The sequence below is a fragment of the Entelurus aequoreus genome, linkage group LG11 (genome assembly GCF_033978785.1).
Source record: "Entelurus aequoreus isolate RoL-2023_Sb linkage group LG11, RoL_Eaeq_v1.1, whole genome shotgun sequence".
Lineage (NCBI taxonomy): Eukaryota > Metazoa > Chordata > Actinopteri > Syngnathiformes > Syngnathidae > Entelurus > Entelurus aequoreus.
This window is the reverse complement of record NC_084741.1, coordinates 1,405,129-1,423,738: the sequence shown is the minus strand read 5'-3', so window position 1 is coordinate 1,423,738 and position 18,610 is coordinate 1,405,129. Positions and strand designations below refer to the sequence as shown.

The 18,610-nt window shown below is 42.5% G+C and overlaps 1 protein-coding gene across 1 annotated transcript in view; it reads left to right on the top strand.

Moving 5' to 3' along the window:
- The first annotated feature begins 305 nt into the window (after positions 1–305).
- LOC133660498 (IgGFc-binding protein-like) overlaps positions 306–18,610 on the top strand; it is a 58,975-nt gene continuing 40,670 nt past the window's right edge. Inside the window, exons 1-10 of the mRNA XM_062064036.1 lie at positions 306–367; positions 444–592; positions 3,126–3,784; positions 3,952–4,385; positions 5,665–5,828; positions 7,362–7,538; positions 7,610–7,835; positions 9,475–9,720; positions 9,840–9,941; positions 12,652–12,799. Of these exons, the coding sequence (XP_061920020.1) occupies positions 319–367; positions 444–592; positions 3,126–3,784; positions 3,952–4,385; positions 5,665–5,828; positions 7,362–7,538; positions 7,610–7,835; positions 9,475–9,720; positions 9,840–9,941; positions 12,652–12,799 (2,354 nt within the window). The 5' untranslated portion in view covers positions 306–318. The remainder of the gene's footprint in view (positions 368–443; positions 593–3,125; positions 3,785–3,951; positions 4,386–5,664; positions 5,829–7,361; positions 7,539–7,609; positions 7,836–9,474; positions 9,721–9,839; positions 9,942–12,651; positions 12,800–18,610) is intronic.

The following is an 18,610-nucleotide window of genomic DNA, read 5'->3' as shown; positions in this document are numbered from 1 at the left end:
TAGTCAGCATATAGGTCCAGACCTGTACCTCGGCTGGACTTCCTTCCTAGCTATCGTCCGCCCGCGTTATCGCCTCTTTCCTGAGTGCCGACAACAAACCACGGCAAGCCGCTGATCTCGCGATATCATCCGGTATGTTGTGTTGTGGTGAAAGTCCCTCAAAACAGACGGCTGCCGGCACTCACTGTCCATAGTCCACGATCAAAGCAGGAGCACAGAATGCTCACTCAGCGTGAGGACAAGTTCATTCAAGGTTAATTATCCTTTTTGTATCTGCATGATCAAGGTGATTATTGACCACATGATCCACTTCCAGCCATGGAGGTTCATCTTCTCCTGTGCTTGACTGTGGCCGCCCTATTGCCAGGTACTTACTCCTACAGGAAAGTCACATGATCGTTCATAACTCCTACTAATATGTCCTATTTCTTCTGCTTCTCCAGTGAGCCATGGATGTGCTACAGGAAAGGAGTTCATCACAACCTTTCTCCCCAACTACCAGAATGCTTTATTGGCATTCCTTTTTCGAAACGACCATAATCTTGAGTTGGTTCTGACCGACTTGGGCTCCGGGTCCAATGTCCACATTCAGGTCAGAAACGTTGAAAATTTATTTTTTTATCCTGGAGGCAAACTTTGGGTCTCACAGGTCACGATGGTTTCAGTACTTTTGGCCCCCTTGCGGTGACAGGAAGCACACGCAAGCCCGGCAAAAATGATGGAAGGATGATCATTCAGCTGTTTCATCCATCCATCCATCCATCTTCAACCGGGTCACGGGGAAAACAGCTCTAGCAAAGACCCAAGACTTCCTTAAGGTGTATGTTGAGAAGCGTGTGGAAGTCCAAAGGGGGCAAGGCTGGCTCGGTAGTCCGTAAGCAGGCGAGATGTCGGGGGTAGGAGAGAGGCGTCCGAGTCAGTAAGCAGGCGAGATGTCGGGGGTAGGAGAGAGGCGTCCGAGTCCGTAAGCAGGCGAGATGTCGGGGGTAGAAGAGAGGCGTCCGAGTCAGTAAGCAGGCGAGATGTCGGGGGTAGGAGAGAGGCGTCCGAGTCCGTAAGCAGGCGAGATGTCGGGGGTAGAAGAGAGGCGTCCGAGTCAGTAAGCAGGCGAGATGTCGGGGGTATGAGAGAGGCGTCCGAGTCCGTAAGCAGGCGAGATGTCGGGGGTAGGAGAGAGGCGTCCGAGTCCATAAGCAGGCGAGATGTCGGGGGTAGGAGAGAGGCGTCCGAGTCCGTAAGCAGGCGAGATGTCGGGGGTAGAAGAGAGGCGTCCGAGTCCGTAAGCAGGCGAGATGTCGGGGGTAGGAGAGAGGCGTCCGAGTCCGTAAGCAGGCGAGATGTCGGGGGTAGAAGAGAGGCGTCCGAGTCAGTAAGCAGGCGAGATGTCGGGGGTATGAGAGAGGCGTCCGAGTCCGTAAGCAGGCGAGATGTCGGGGGTAGGAGAGAGGCGTCCGAGTCCATAAGCAGGCGAGATGTCGGGGGTAGGAGAGAGGCGTCCGAGTCCGTAAGCAGGCGAGATGTCGGGGGTAGAAGAGAGGCGTCCGAGTCCGTAAGCAGGCGAGATGTCGGGGGTAGGAGAGAGGCGTCCGAGTCCGTAAGCAGGCGAGAGGTCGGGGGTAGGAGAGAGGCGTCGGAGTCCGTAAGCAGGCGAGATGTCGGGGGTAGGAGAGAGGCGTCCGAGTCCGTAAGCAGGCGAGATGTGAGGGGTAGGAGAGAGGCGTCCGAGTCCGTAAGCAGGCGAGATGTCGGGGGTAGAAGAGAGGCGTCCGAGTCCGTAAGCAGGCGAGATGTCGGGGGTAGGAGAGAGGCGTCCGAGTCCGTAAGCAGGCGAGATGTGAGGGGTAGGAGAGAGGCGTCCGAGTCCGTAAGCAGGCGAGATGTCAGGGGTAGGAGAGAGGCGTCCGAGTCCGTAAGCAGGCGAGAGGTCGAGATCCGGGAAGGCAGTAAGAGATCCAGAGGTCCAAAGAGACAAGACACACAGCTTGTGACGAATATGTACGATACAGACGGCTACGTTCTGGCGCTGAGATGCAAGGCGTGCTGGCTTATTGTCAGGTTCAAACACCGAACTATCTATTACACAAGACAAGAAGAAGGAATCAGGCAGAGACAGAGTTCAATTTTGCTCATGGGGAGAAACGTATTGGGGCTGTACACTCAGTTACAGTTTCACCCTACGCTCAAAGGTACAGGCCTACGTGCTCCTCTATTTATTCGGGTGTTCCCTAGTTAACATCACTGAGGCTGCTTCTGAAGCGAGGTGTAATGCAAGCAGCCCCAGTAGACACAATACATGATTATTCAGAATAGAAATGTGCTGACACTCTGGATTTCGCCCTGTCTCTGTTTTGTCTGCGTTGAGGTACTCGATGTCTGTCCTTGGCTGTCAGCAGGCAGGGTCTGGAAACAAACTGCTGATGCGAGTCAACTTGCAATGGAAGATTACAAGTTGTGTCCCTTTGCACAGATAGAAAAGTACAACTTCAGCACAATTGATGATAACTATAGCAACGGCCTTTAAGCATAAGAGTTGTGTGATAACTTATACATAATTATTCCAACACTTATGAAGCGTGGAGTCTCATCAACGTCTGGTGTGTTAATTTCTGAATGAGCGCAGCTGTGCAGAGGCGTGGCCCCGGCTGGAGAGGCGCGTGCAGGGACACGCCCAGCGGACACCTCTCGTGTTGAAGTCACGTCAATCCACTTGCTGTATCAACTCTCCAAAGTGTTAACACTCCTTTTGAACTGCAGACTAGCGAACACCTTTCATCCGAAGCAGGTGTTAGCTTTGCACACGATTCCATAATTGTTGCTAGGGGTTGTAAATATTTCTATCAAAGGAAGGCACTGAACCTCCATTGGAATTATTTCAGTTCCGTAACTGGTTGAAGACTTACAGTAGCCTCAAAATAGCATTTCGAATTGTCTCATTAAAGGACTTTGATTAAAAGGTTGTGGCAGGAGCAAATCAAAGAGCTTTAATGGCTGAATGTGAGCTGTGGACCGTAGTTTGCCTCTGCCTGCCCTAGTGCGGGAGTTGTGGTCATTAGTCCTTTCAGATGCAGAGAGTGAATCAGTTCTTTGACTAAAAGTTTCACCAATGACGTCATGTTGATCTGCAGGTTGCTTCACTCGACTTCTCCATGAAGTTGAGCCTCTCGGTAGACGAAAGCCGCTGGGTTTCTCTGCCACTCAGAGCCGAGCTGCGGCAGCAGTTTCTTACCGAAAACTCTGCAATCCGGATCTCATCGAGTGCTGAAATCTCAGTGGTCTCTTTTAACCGGCGGGACAAGTCCGGAGACGGAAGTGTGGTTTCTCCAGTCGGCCAACTGGGCACAGAGTACCTGGTGTACACACCGCAAGGAGGCGCAAAGGGCATGGACAAGGTCTTGGCTATCGTAAATGGCAACAAGCCCAACCGGGTCACCGTCTTACCGAGCGCTGACGTGTCGCTGCGAGGTGGCAGTCGCTGGCAGCGTGGCAAGCCAGTGACCGCCACCCTCTCACCTCACGCATCCTACCTGGTACGGAGTCATAACGCTTGGACGGGCATCATCAGGTCCGAGTTGCCTGTGGCCGTCCTAGCAGGTCACCAGTGTCTGGCCATGGGTTCGGGTTGTGAACACGTCTATGAACAGCTCCCACCTGTGGCCAGTTTGGGAACGGACTACATGGTGCCCAAAACAGGAAGCTGCAAATCCAGAAACTTGGCGGTGGTAGTGGTGGCGGAGGACGACACCGAGGTGACGCTGCACAGAGGCCATCATGCGACCCAGAAACAGTTGAGTTGTTTGAAATATTTCCTGCTCCTTTTACTTCTGCAATGTAAGACATCAGACGTAAAGTATGTCGCAAAATGACACATCCTTCCGGCCAAATCGGGGTTCCAAGTTGACAAAGGTAAATGAGTAAGTGGAAGACTTTCATCAAAGGTTTCTACGCCAACAGGACGCTGAAGACAGCAGGACTGATGAGCGTCCACGAAGTGAAGAACAGTCCACTGGTGGTCCGGAGCAACAAGAAGGTCATGGTGCTCCTCCTCAGCAACAACAAACCTCATGACCCCTTCCTCCTCACCATCACCCCCACCTGCAAGATGGCCACCGACTGGACCCTGCAGACGCTGGGCGGAGGCTTCTCCAGCGCCGTGGCGCTCCTGGCGGAGAGGGAGGGCTCGTCCGGCGTGAAAGTCTGCATGGAGGGACGCTGCCTGTCCCCTCGCTGGAGCAACTTCCTCTCAGACCCACGCTGGGTGTGGTCCAACGTGGCGCTGGGCTCGCACGCCGGTCATGTGACCGTGGAAGGCGGCGCACGAATGGCGGTCTACGGTTATGGTGGGAAGACTCGCCACGGCTATGGAACTGCTGGAGTCTGCTCTAGAGGTGCGCGCGCACACACACACACACACACACACACACACACACACACACACACACACACACACACACACACACACACACACACACACACACACACACACACACACGTACAGTGGGTCTGGAGGAGAATTTTCCTCATTGCTGTGAGAATCCTGCGTGTGACTCGGAGTTGAGCTTGAACCAAGTGAACCAAGCTCAACTCCGAGCCACACGCAGGATTCTCACAAGGACTACCCGAAATGTGCTCAAAGAACCACCAGCGTTCTAGACTTTAGCTGGAAGACGGAACGGCACTTCTGCTTCCGGTTAAAAACACTAAATGGCAGGACATGCTAACTGTATGCATTTTTACGTTAGCATGTTAGCATGCTCACTTTAAAGTGCTGGCTTTTTGAGCTAATTCTGCAACCGTTTACCTTAGAGTCATTTAACTTGCTTAAAATGCTTTTGTTAGCATGCTAACATTAAAGTGCTAACTTTTTTTTTAGCTATTTGTACTCTTTTTTTCCTCTAATTCCCCAGCCATACACCTTAGAGTCATATAACTCGGTATGTGTCACTTGTTAACTGTTAGCAGGCAAACGACAGCATGCTAATAAGCTAACTTAAACTTGCTACCTTTTTCATCTAATTTTACACTTTTTATTCTATTTACGCCGCCATACACATTTGAGTCATATAACTTGCTATATGAAACATGCTGACTGATATCATGCTATCGTTAGCACACATGCTAAGTCTTAGCATTTTTATGTAAACATGCTACTGTTTTAGGCTAGCTCTGTGGCTCGTTTTGTACAGTTACACCTAAAACTCACGGATTCAGACACTCGGCACCATCAAATAAGTACGGCGGCTTCCGGCGACCCCCGGCCAGAGGTCCAGGGCACAGATAGCAGGCCTATCAAAATTTCCACGGGAATTTTCAAGTTGATTTTGCAAGTGTTTTACGAAAACTAATTGCATTATGAAAAATCCTTAAAAACTAGCTGCACCGTTTTATAAGCCGCAGGGTTCAAAGCGTCGGAAAAAAGTAGCTACTTATAGTCCGGGAGTTACGGACTACGAGGCCAAATCCCAGCATCTGCACCGAAATACTGTTTTGTTTCCAGAACACTAAAAAAAACGAGGAATCTTCTAATAATAAATGGAGAGTTGCATGTGCTGGACATGCATGATAGTCATGATAGTCATGATGTCATGATAGTCCCATGTAATCATAATGGAAGAAGAGTTCAAATCAACCATGAAGGGAGAGGTTGACGTGGGTTTATTTTGGCAGGCGGCCCTCTTCCTGTGGCCCCTAGGGACCCCTGTGAGGATGTGACATGCAGAGCCAAGGAGCGTTGCGTGGATGGAAAGTGTGTCCACATGTCCACCGCCACCTGCCATGCGGTCGGTGACCCTCACTACCTGACATTTGATGGAAGACGCTACGACTTCCAGGTAAGACTGGACATGACCTTGACCTTGAACGTCAACATTACGACCTTCTTTGCCCTGAGCCAGAACGAGCAACAACCCAAGCGCAGGTTGACACTAATTGATGCAACACATCTTTGGTGTCCGAAAGAATAAGATCGCGGATACAAGCGGCCGAAATGAGTTACCTCAGAAGGGTGGCTGGCATCTCCCTTAGAGATAGGGTGAGAAGTTCAGTCACCCGAGAGAGACTCGGAGTAGAGCCGCTGCTCCTTCGCTTGGAAAGGAGCCAGCTTAGGTGGTTCAGGCATCTCGTGCAGATGCCACACCAGCGTCTCCCTAGGAAGGTCCTCGTTGCACGTCCCACTGGGAGGACCAGGCCAAGGACCAGATGGGGGGTTGGGGGGGATTACATCTCCTCTCTGGCCTGGGAACGCTTCACGTGATGTTGCTGTGACATGTCTGGTCAGCTGATTTCTGCTTGTAGTAGCAGGCTGACAGCGCCATCTGAAGTCCAACCTCTTCAGGACTGTGTCCCAGGTGTGGGAAGGTTGGTACGCCCCCTCGTCCCGGTTCACAGTCTGGGCGGCGGGCTTCCAGATCTCGATGGCTTCTCTGATCCAACGATGTCATTTGTTGCTTTCAGTGCCGATGACATGCGCCTTGTCCCAGTCCATGAGGTGGTTCTCCTTCTTGATATGGCAGACTTCAGTTGTTCTTGATCTGCTTGTCGTCTGGTGGCTCGTGTGCACTCGTTGGACAATTGGGCAGAACCTCAGGAAGAAAGAGCATGAAAAAGAATGTGAAAAGGAAACATCAAAAGCGTGCACCCGAGCCACCAGACGACAAGCAGAACAAGAACAACTTAAGTGTGCCATATCAGACCACGGCAAGAGGGAGAACCCCCGCATGGATCGGGACAAGGCACATGTCATCGGCACTGAGGGCAACAAATACCGTCGTTGGATCAAAGAAGCCATCGAAATTCGGAAGCACGCCGCCTAGACTGTGAACCGGGACGAGGGGGCGTAACAACCTTCCCACACCTGGGACACAGTCCTGAAGAGGTCGGACTTCAGATGGCGCTGTCAGCCTGCTACTACAAGAAGAAATCCGCTGACCAGACATGTCACAGCAACATCACGTGACAACCTCTGAGGAAGGCAACACTTGTGGCTGAAACCGTCAGATACGGAAATAAACACAGGTCTGGCTATAAGAATAACAAAATTGCATAATTTTTTGAAGACCTAATGAACCTTTTTGGATTATTTGTCTAGAAAACTTGTTTCTCCATCCCATTTCACCTGACGGCGCTCAGACACTTGGTAGACGACCCCCACCACTCATCTTTGTAACACAGCCTCGTGTTCTGGGAGCTACTATGAACGTCATGACCTGTGTATCAAAACCACTAAGTCGCATTGACTGCTTTCTGGTTCCAAGTGCTTTACAGACTGTGTGCAAAAACCGCCAAGCAGTGTTTCCTAAACATCTAACCTCTCTGTTGTTGCCGATCGTTCTGGACTTCCAATGTGGCTCTGTGATGTATTCCAGGGCTCCTGCACCTACATTATGACAACACTAGCAGAGAAGGTACCTGGCCTCCTGCCTTTCACTGTGACCACAAAGAATGACCATCGAGGAAACCGTCGGGTTTCCTTTGTGAGGACTGTAACTGTGGACGTTCATGAGCATACAATTATCATTGGCAGACAGACAAAACAGGTTCAGGTAAGGCCCTAGGTAAAAAAAAAAGTCATAGAATAAAGCTACATTATTATAAATTGTGGTTGCATTTTCAGGTCAATGGTGAACTTCAGTACCTGCCAGTCAGGTTGTTAAATGGGAAGGTCACTGTGAAGCGTAGCGGAAGCTATGCTGTTCTCAGAACTGACTTTGGTCTGACTGTAAAATATGACTGGAACATGAGGCTTTACATTACAGTACCATCCTCCTATTATAAACACTTAGGAGGACTCTGTGGAAACTACAACGGAGAAGCAGCAGATGACCTGCCTGAGCCAAAAGGTAAGCAGGAAACCCAGGACCAGAACTTGGGGGTAGCGCTCCACTTGATAACTCAAATCAGTTTTATTTATACCAATTCACAAGAGAAGTTTTCAGTACACACATCGAGCAGGCCTACAAACCCACACACCTGGGATAGTCACATGACTGCCATATGATAACCACTCCTAAATGTTTCCAACATGTCACTTAGGGACGTGATGAGTTCAAGTCAAGCACAAAGCTGTATAGGACACCCCTCCATCTTTTTCCGCCTATTTGAGGTTGGGTCACAAGGGCAGCAGCCTAAGCAGAGAAACCCAGACTTCCCTCTTCCAGGCCACTTTGTCCAGTTCCTTCCAGGAGATCGTGAGGCGTTCCCGGGCCAGCTGAGTGACATTGTCTCTCCAAAGTGTCCTCGGTCTTCCTGGAGGTCTCCTACTGGTCAGACATGCCCTGAACATCTCCCCAGGGAGGCGTCTGATGGGCATCCTGTCTAGATCCCAGAGCCAGCTCCTCTAACTTGTTTCAATGTGGAGGAGCAGCGATTTAACTCCAATTCTCTCCTGAATGACAGAGGTCCCCACCTTCTCATCTCCTTTTGGTCACTACCCAAAGCTCATGGCCATAGGTGAGGGTAAGAATGTAGCTTTCCGGCTTAGTTCCCTTTACCACAACAAACCAATGCAAAGTCAATCTGTTGGTCTTATGAGCCATTCTTACCTCACATGAAGAAGACTCAAAGGTAATTGAACGCCTCCACTTTCTGTAAGATCTCCTCTTGTACCCTGTGCAAATGTCAAGAGTATAGAGCTGACCTCCCCCCGGCCAGGACAAAAACCACAATTGCTCAACCAGAATCTGAGGTATGTCTATCCGGCAGAACCTCCTCTCTAGTCCCTCTGAATAGACCTTACCAGAGGAGTATGATCCTAAGATAGTTGGAACACTGGTGGTCTCCCTTCTTAAAAAGAAGAGCCACTGTCCCAATCTGCTAATCCACAGGCACTGCCCCTTATGTCTATGCAATGCTGTGGAGTCTCGTAAACCAGGACATACCACAACATCCAAAGACTTAAGGAATTCTGGACGGATCCTTCCCAAGAGCCCTTCCATTAAATAACTTTTTGACAACCTCTGCAAACTCATCCCCAGAGAAGGGAGAGCTTAGTAGTGTCCCCAGGCATTGGATCCTTTTTTAGGAAGTTGCGTATATGGGATTGAGGAAGTCTTCGAAATATTGATTCAATGGGTCCTCAACATTCCAAGTCGAGGTCAGCAGCACACCAATTCCACTACACATGGTGTTCATGGTGCACTGCTTCCCCTTCCTGAGACAGACGGGAAGTCGCTCTCCGTGGCTTCTGCAAACAAAAAGTTTTTGCCTTGACAACTGCCAATGTACCTGTCAGCTGCATCCGGAGTCCAAAGGGCCACCTCGTTGTACCTTAATGACTGTCGTTGTGCATCCCAAAAAGGTGAAACCGTTCTTGTTAGAGCATGCCTCTACCTTAGAGCGTCACCATCCCCTCAGACTTGAGCTGTCCTACATAGTGTGTGAGCATAAAACTGTTGAAGGCTGCTTGAATTCATCACTTTTATTGTTTTTTCTCAACGGTTGAGTTAAGACAAGACGGAACTTTCCTTTTTTCTCTTGCAGGCTCTCACGTGTCAACAGTCTTGAAAATGATTCAGCAGTGGAAAGGGAAAGATTCTGATCTGTTCTGTCACGATAACTGTGGTGGACGCTGCCCCACATGTTCACCAGACAAGCAGGTCTACTTCCGACACCCTGACAAATGTGGAATACTGACGCAGGCGGATGGACCCTTTTCCTCCTGCCACAAACGGGTCAACCCCTTGTTGTACCAGGACAACTGTGTCTACGATGTCTGCATCAATAAGGGTGACGCACAAAAGGATTGAAATATTTTGCTTTGCTTTCTTTTCATCCGCTTGCTGCGCCACATCAAAACATCTTGAGATTTTCCCGTATGTGAAATGTGTTGACTTGGTTGTTTCCAGGCGCAAGACAGCTTCTCTGTGATAACCTGAAAAGTTATAACGACGCCTGTCTGTCAGAGGGTGTTCAAGTCAGTCCCCAGTGGAGAATGATCTCAAACTGCCGTAAGTCAATTTGTCATTTTGACGTAATGATAAACTTTGACACAATCTGTTTAGGCTCATTTGGATTGAATTTATTGATTATTTTCTAAAGGAAATTGTGATAGAAAGAACATTTTATTTTATTGATTTGTCCTGAGTTCAATCCCGGGCTCGGGATCTTTCTGCGTGGAGTTTGCATGTTCTCCCCGTCACTGCGTGGGTTCCCTCCGGGTACTTCGGCTTCCTCCCACCTCCAAAGACATGCACCTGGGGATAGGCCCCTCCCACCTCCAAAGACATGCACCTGGGGATAGGTTGATTGGCAACACCAAATGGTCCCTAGTGTGTGAATGTGAGTGTGATTGTTGTCTGTCTATCTGCGTTGGCCATGCGATAAGGTGGTGACTTGTCCAGGGTGTACCCCGCCTTCCGCCCGAATGCAGCTGAGATAGGCTTCAGCAACCCCCGCGACTCCGAAAGGGACAAGCGGTAGAAAATGGATGCATGGATGGATGATTCGTTCTATTGCCTGTTCTCGTGTCAAGTTGAAACTGTAGTGCCTCTGGCCTTGCCACCTTTCTCCCGGACTGAAAGTCGACGTGGGTGTGTGAAAGATGAAGTGTGATGCGGGTTACGCACGTTGAACATGGACTTCTTTTACTTGACAAACAAACTTCCCAACAGGTTCTGCAGCAGTGTCTACCTGTGGGGAGACTCGATCCAAACGATATCTCGCTCCCTTGTGTGCCCCCTAACAGCCATCTTTGTGCCTCCCAGGGCTGCCCCCTTGTAAGGGTTGTCAACTTCTTTGCCCTAGAATTGTTCCTACAGCCTATTGGCTGTTAATGAGTACCCAATGTGGCCCAGCCAGTGGTAAAGCTTGGGTCACAGGGCCAATTAACCCTCTACCTACGTCTGACCTCGGTTCTGGTCCGACAGAGGGCTTTGGTGTTTTATCTTCAGCTGAAATACGACAATGAAATTAAGTTTTCCTTTTAGGTTTGCCGATATATTTTCAGAAACGTGCTTTTAAAATAATCAATCAATCAATCAATGTTTATTTATATAGCCCTAAATCACAAGTGTCTCAAAGGGCTGTACAAGCCACAACGACATCCTCGGTACAGAGCCCACATACGGGCAAGGAAAAACTCACCCCAGTGGGACGTCGGTGAATGACTATGAGAAACCTTGGAGGGGACCGCATATGTGGGTAACCCCCCCCCCCCCTCTAGGGGAGACCGAAAGCAACGGATGTCGAGTGGGTCTGACATAACATTGTGAAAGTCCAGTCCACAGTGGATCCAACACATCAGCGGGGGTCCAGTCCACAGCGGGGCCAACAGGAAACCATCCCGAGCGGAGACGGGTCAGCAGCGCAGAGATGTCCCCAACCGATGTACAGGCTAGTGGTCCACCCGGGGTCCCGGCTCTGGACAGCCAGCACTTCATCCATGGCCACCGGACCTATGCAACTCCCCCTCGCAAGGGACAGGGGAGAAGAGGAGAGAAGAAAAGAAACGGCAGATCAACTGGTCTAAAAAAGGGGGGGGTCTATTTAAAGGCTAGATTATACAAATGAGTTTTAAGATGGGACTTAAATGCTTCTACTGAGGTAGCATCTCTAACTGTTACCGGGAGGGCATTCCAGAGTACTGGAGCCCGAATAGAAAACGCTGTAAAATAACTGGTTTCGGTGGTATGGGATGGAAACACGATGGGTTCAGAGTTTGAATCCTTAGCTTCTTAGTTTCTTCATTAATCTGTGGGTGCTGAGTTTGGCCTGTTGTTCGTCTTCCCATATCATTGTTTGAAATATGCTCCTGGCTAACTAACTACAGGGGCCGACTACTGGCTGATTTACTGCTGTTACTACATGCTTCGTCTTTCTTCTTTATGGAGCTAATTAGTTGTCTGTTTACCTGCTCCTGTCCCCTGGTATTTGTCCATTTATCTCCTCACATGCTTCGTCTGAGGACGTTTGTGATAGTCAGTGGAATTATCTTGCTGCTAATCTTGCTGCTAATAGCAGGCTAACAGCGGCTTGGGATATTGCTAGAGGAGGTCATAAAAAAAGGAGTCCACTCAGGCTGTCTGTATCTTTTTGACCGATTGTCAACGGAATGATTGTACTCAGTGAATCCGGGTCACGGCACCAATTTGTTGAAATGCTGAGTTGTTTGTTTGAACAGCTCGTGGGGGAGAAGTCAACAAGGGGTCCCAATGAGAGTTTTACATAATCGTATTAAGGACGATAATGCAAAAAGTTCAGCGCAAGTCTGAGGAAGAGTGTGTTCACTGAGTTGACAAGATCCGCATTGATCAGTTTCTTCTGACCCGGAAGCTATCATTGTAACTGAGCTACTGTGTTGAACAATCTCCCTTGTGGATCATTAAAGTTTGTCTAAGTCGAGAAGTCGAGAATAAAGCGTATAAAAGTGGATAATATCAGAGTAGTATTTTACACAAATTTCGAAAGTTAGCCGTTTCAAAAGTGTTCCGTTTGTAGACCCTCGTTCAAAGATACTCCGTGCTAACAAGACTCCACGTCTTCCTGTCACCGCGTCTGTGATTGGTAGACACAGAACTACAATATGGTTCATAGCACTTCTGCAGGATTTTAGTCTCAATTCAACAGTTCTTTCTTACGTTCAGAAGTCCAGCAGAGTTCTGACAATGTTCCTCGTCTTTTCCAAGACTTCTCCTGAAAATTCTCCTTGTTCCTTCCTAGCCCTCACCTGCCCACCAGGGAGCCACTATGAAGCCTGTGGCCCAGCTTGTCCTGTTTCCTGCGGCTCCACAGACGGCGACACGCCTTGTGACGCACCCTGCGAGGAGGGGTGTCAGTGCAATGATGGACTCGTACTTAACGGAGACAGGTATTTGGTTTTTTTAATCAAGCACTGTTGGCTTCCAGAGGCCATATTCCAAACTTACATTGACAAACACATGTCCAGTCCACCATTTTGGACCAGGTTGGTTGCAACAGCCCAATTTTTGTTTCATCTGACATCACATGGACAAAGATAAGACCTTCTGGAGGAAAGTTCTGTGGTCAGATGACACAAAAATGGAGCTGTTTGGCCGCAATACCCAGCAATATGTTTGGAGTAGAAAAGGTGAGGCCTTTCATCCCTGGAACACCAGCCCTACCGTCAAGCATGGTGGTGGTAGTATTATGCTCTGGGCCTGTTTTGCTGCCAATGGAACTGCTGCTTTAAATGGGACAATGAAAAAGGAGGATTAGCTCCAAATTGTTCAGGACAAGCTAAAATCATCAGCCCGGAGGTTGGGTCTTGGGCGCAGTTGGGTGTTCCAACAGGACAATGACCCCAAACACACCTCAAAAGTGGTAAAGGAATGGCTAAATCAGGCTACAATGAAGGTTTTAGAATGGCCTTCCCAAAGTCCTGACTTAAAGGTGTGGACAACTTGTTTTATCACCTTTTTACTAATAAACTTCTTCTATCACCTTTTTACTAATAAACTTGTTTCATCACCTTTTTACTAATAAACTTCTTCTATCACCTTTTTACTAATAAACTTGTTTCATCACCTTTTTACTAATAAACTTCTTCTATCACCTTTTTACTAATAAACTTCTTCTATCACCTTTTTACTAATAAACTTGTTCTATCACCTTTTTACTAATAAACTTGTTTTATCACCTTTTTACTAATAAACTTCTTCTATCACCTTTTTACTAATAAACTTCTTCTATCACCTTTTTACTAATAAACTTCTTCTATCACCTTTTTACTAATAAACTTGTTTTATCACCTTTTTACTAATAAACTTGTTTTATCACCTTTTTACTAATAAACTTGTTTTATCACCTTTTTACTAATAAACTTGTTTTATCACCTTTTTACTAATAAACTTCTTCTATCACCTTTTTACTAATAAACTTGTTTTATCACCTTTTTACTAATAAACTTGTTTTATCACCTTTTTACTAATAAACTTCTTCTATCACCTTTTTACTAATAAACTTCTTCTATCACCTTTTTACTAATAAACTTCTTTTATCACCTTTTTACTAATAAACTTCTTCTATCACCTTTTTACTAATCAACTTGTTTTATCACCTTTTTACTAATAAACTTGTTCTATCACCTTTTTACTAATAAACTTGTTTTATCACCTTTCTACTAATAAACTTGTTCTATCACCTTTTTACTAATAAACTTGTTCTATCACCTTTTTACTAATAAACTTGTTTTATCACCTTTTTACTAATAAACTTGTTTTATCACCTTTTTACTAATAAACTTGTTTTATCACCTTTTTACTAATAAACTTCTTCTATCACCTTTTTACTAATAAACTTCTTCTATCACCTTTTTACTAATAAACTTCTTTTATCACCTTTTTACTAATAAACTTCTTCTATCATCTTTTTACTAATCAACTTGTTTTATCACCTTTTTACTAATAAACTTGTTCTATCACCTTTTTACTAATAAACTTGTTTTATCACCTTTTTACTAATAAACTTCTTCTATGACCTTTTTACTAATAAACTTGTTCCATCACCTTTTTACTAATAAACTTCTTCTATCACCTTTTTACTAATAAACTTGTTTTATCACCTTTTTACTAATAAACTTCTTCTATCACCTTTTTACTAATAAACTTGTTTTATCACCTTTTTACTAATAAACTTGTTCTATCACCTTTTTAATAATAAACTTCTTCTATCACCTTTTTACTAATAAACTTCTTCTATCACCTTTTTACTAATAAACTTCTTCTATCACCTTTTTACTAATAAACTTGTTTCATCACCTTTTTACTAATAAACTTCTTCTATCACCTTTTTACTAATAAACTTGTTTTATCACCTTTTTACTAATAAACTTGTTCTATCACCTTTTTACTAATAAACTTGTTTTATCACCTTTTTACTAATAAACTTCTTCTATCACCTTTTTACTAATAAACTTGTTTTATCACCTTTTTACTAATAAACTTCTTCTATCACCTTTTTACTAATAAACTTCTTCTATCACCTTTTTACTAATAAACTTGTTTTATCACCTTTTTACTAATAAACTTGTTTTATCACCTTTTTACTAATAAACTTGTTTTATCACCTTTTTACTAATAAACTTCTTCTATCACCTTTTTACTAATAAACTTGTTTTATCACCTTTTTACTAATAAACTTGTTTTATCACCTTTTTACTAATAAACTTCTTCTATCACCTTTTTACTAATAAACTTGTTTTATCACCTTTTTACTAATAAACTTCTTCTATCACCTTTTTACTAATAAACTTCTTCTATCACCTTTTTACTAATAAACTTGTTTTATCACCTTTTTACTAATAAACTTCTTCTATCACCTTTTTACTAATAAACTTCTTCTATCACCTTTTTACTAATAAACTTCTTCTATCACCTTTTTACTAATAAACTTGTTTTATCACCTTTTTACTAATAAACTTGTTTTATCACCTTTTTACTAATAAACTTGTTTTATCACCTTTTTACTAATAAACTTGTTTTATCACCTTTTTAGTAATAAACTTGTTTTATCACCTTTTTACTAATAAACTTATTCTATCACCTTTTTACTAATGAACTTGTTTTATCACCTTTTTACTAATAAACTTCTTCTATCACCTTTTTACTAATAAACTTCTTTTATCACCTTTTTACTAATAAACTTCTTCTATCACCTTTTTACTAATGAACTTGTTTTATCACCTTTTTACTAATAAACTTGTTTTATCACCTTTTTACTAATAAACTTGTTCTATCACCTTTTTACTAATAAACTTCTTCTATCACCTTTTTACTAATGAACTTGTTTTATCACCTTTTTACTAATAAACTTCTTCTATCACCTTTTTACTAATAAACTTGTTTTATCACCTTTTTAATAATAAACTTGTTTTATCACCTTTTTACTAATAAACTTGTTTTATCACCTTTTTACTAATAAACTTCTTCTATCACCTTTTTACTAATAAACTTGTTTTATCACCTTTTTACTAATAAACTTGTTCTATCACCTTTTTACTAATAAACTTGTTTTATCACCTTTTTACTAATAAACTTCTTCTATCACCTTTTTACTAATAAACTTCTTCTATCACCTTTTTACTAATAAACTTGTTTTATCACCTTTTTACTAATAAACTTCTTCTATCACCTTTTTACTAATAAACTTCTTCTATCACCTTTTTACTAATAAACTTGTTTTATCACCTTTTTACTAATAAACTTCTTCTATCACCTTTTTACTAATAAACTTCTTCTATCACCTTTTTAGTAATAAACTTGTTTTATCACCTTTTTACTAATAAACTTCTTCTATCACCTTTTTACTAATAAACTTCTTTTATCACCTTTTTACTAATAAACTTCTTCTATCACCTTTTTACTAATAAACTTGTTTTATCACCTTTTTACTAATAAACTTTTTCTATCACCTTTTTACTAATAAACTTGTTTTATCACCTTTTTACTAATAAACTTGTTTTATCACCTTTTTACTAATAAACTTGTTTTATCACCTTTTTACTAATAAACTTCTTCTATCACCTTTTTACTAATAAACTTGTTTTATCACCTTTTTACTAATAAACTTCTTCTATCACCTTTTTACTAATAAACTTGTTTTATCACCTTTTTACTAATAAACTTCTTCTATCACCTTTTTACTAATAAACTTGTTTTATCACCTTTTTACTAATAAACTTGTTTTATCACCTTTTTACTAATAAACTTCTTCTATCACCTTTTTACTAATGAACTTGTTTTATCACCTTTTTACTAATAAACTTGTTTTATCACCTTTTTACTAATAAACTTGTTCTATCACCTTTTTACTAATAAACTTCTTCTATCACCTTTTTACTAATGAACTTGTTTTATCACATTTTTACTAATAAACTTCTTCTATCACCTTTTTACTAATAAACTTCTTCTATCACCTTTTTACTAATAAACTTCTTCTATCACCTTTTTACTAATAAACTTCTTCTATCACCTTTTTACTAATAAACTTCTTCTATCACTGTTTGGCCACAATACCCAGCAATATGTTTGGAGTAGAAAAGGTGAGGCCTTTCATCCCTGGAACACCAGTCCTACCGTCAAGCATGGTGGTGGTAGTATTATGCTCTGGGCCTGTTTTGCTGCCAATGGAACTGCTGCTTTAAATGTGACAATGAAAAAGGGAGGATTAGCTCCAAATTGTTCAGGACAAGCTAAAATCATCAGCCCGGAGGTTGGGTCTTGGGCGCAGTTGGGTGTTCCAACAGGACAATGACCCCAAACACACCTCAAAAGTGGTAAAGGAATGGCTAAATCAGGCTACAATGAAGGTTTTAGAATGGCCTTCCCAAAGTCCTGACTTAAAGGTGTGGACAACTTGTTTTATCACCTTTTTACTAATAAACTTCTTCTATCACCTTTTTACTAATAAACTTGTTTCATCACCTTTTTACTAATAAACTTGTTCTATCACCTTTTTACTAATAAACTTGTTTTATCACCTTTTTACTAATAAACTTGTTTTATCACCTTTTTACTAATAAACTTGTTTTATCACCTTTTTACTAATAAACTTCTTCTATCACCTTTTTACTAATAAACTTCTTCTATCACCTTTTTACTAATAAACTTGTTTTATCACCTTTTTACTAATAAACTTGTTTTATCACCTTTTTACTAATAAACTTCTTCTATCACCTTTTTACTAATAAACTTCTTCTATCACCTTTTTACTAATAAACTTCTTCTATCACCTTTTTACTAATAAACTTGTTTTATCACCTTTTTACTAATAAACTTCTTCTATCACCTTTTTACTAATAAACTTGTTTTATCACCTTTTTACTAATAAACTTCTTCTATCACCTTTTTACTAATAAACTTCTTCTATCACCTTTTTACTAATGAACTTGTTTTATCACCTTTTTACTAATAAACTTCTTCTATCACCTTTTTACTAATAAACTTGTTTTATCACCTTTTTACTAATAAACTTCTTCTATCACCTTTTTACTAATAAACTTGTTTTATCACCTTTTTACTAATAAACTTGTTTTATCACCTTTTTACTAATAAACTTGTTCTATCACCTTTTTACTAATAAACTTCTTCTATCACCTTTTTACTAATAAACTTGTTTTATCACCTTTTTACTAATAAACTTGTTTTATCACCTTTTTACTAATAAACTTCTTCTATCACCTTTTTACTAATAAACTTGTTTCATCACCTTTTTACTAATAAACTTGTTTCATCACCTTTTTACTAATAAACTTCTTCTATCACCTTTTTACTAATAAACTTGTTTTATCACCTTTTTACTAATAAACTTGTTCTATCACCTTTTTACTAATAAACTTGTTTTATCACCTTTTTACTAATAAACTTCTTCTATCACCTTTTTACTAATAAACTTGTTTTATCACCTTTTTACTAATAAACTTCTTCTATCACCTTTTTACTAATAAACTTGTTTTATCACCTTTTTACTAATAAACTTCTTCTATCACCTTTTTACTAATAAACTTCTTCTATCACCTTTTTACTAATGAACTTGTTTTATCACCTTTTTACTAATAAACTTCTTCTATCACCTTTTTACTAATAAACTTGTTTTATCACCTTTTTACTAATAAACTTCTTCTATCACCTTTTTACTAATAAACTTGTTTTATCACCTTTTT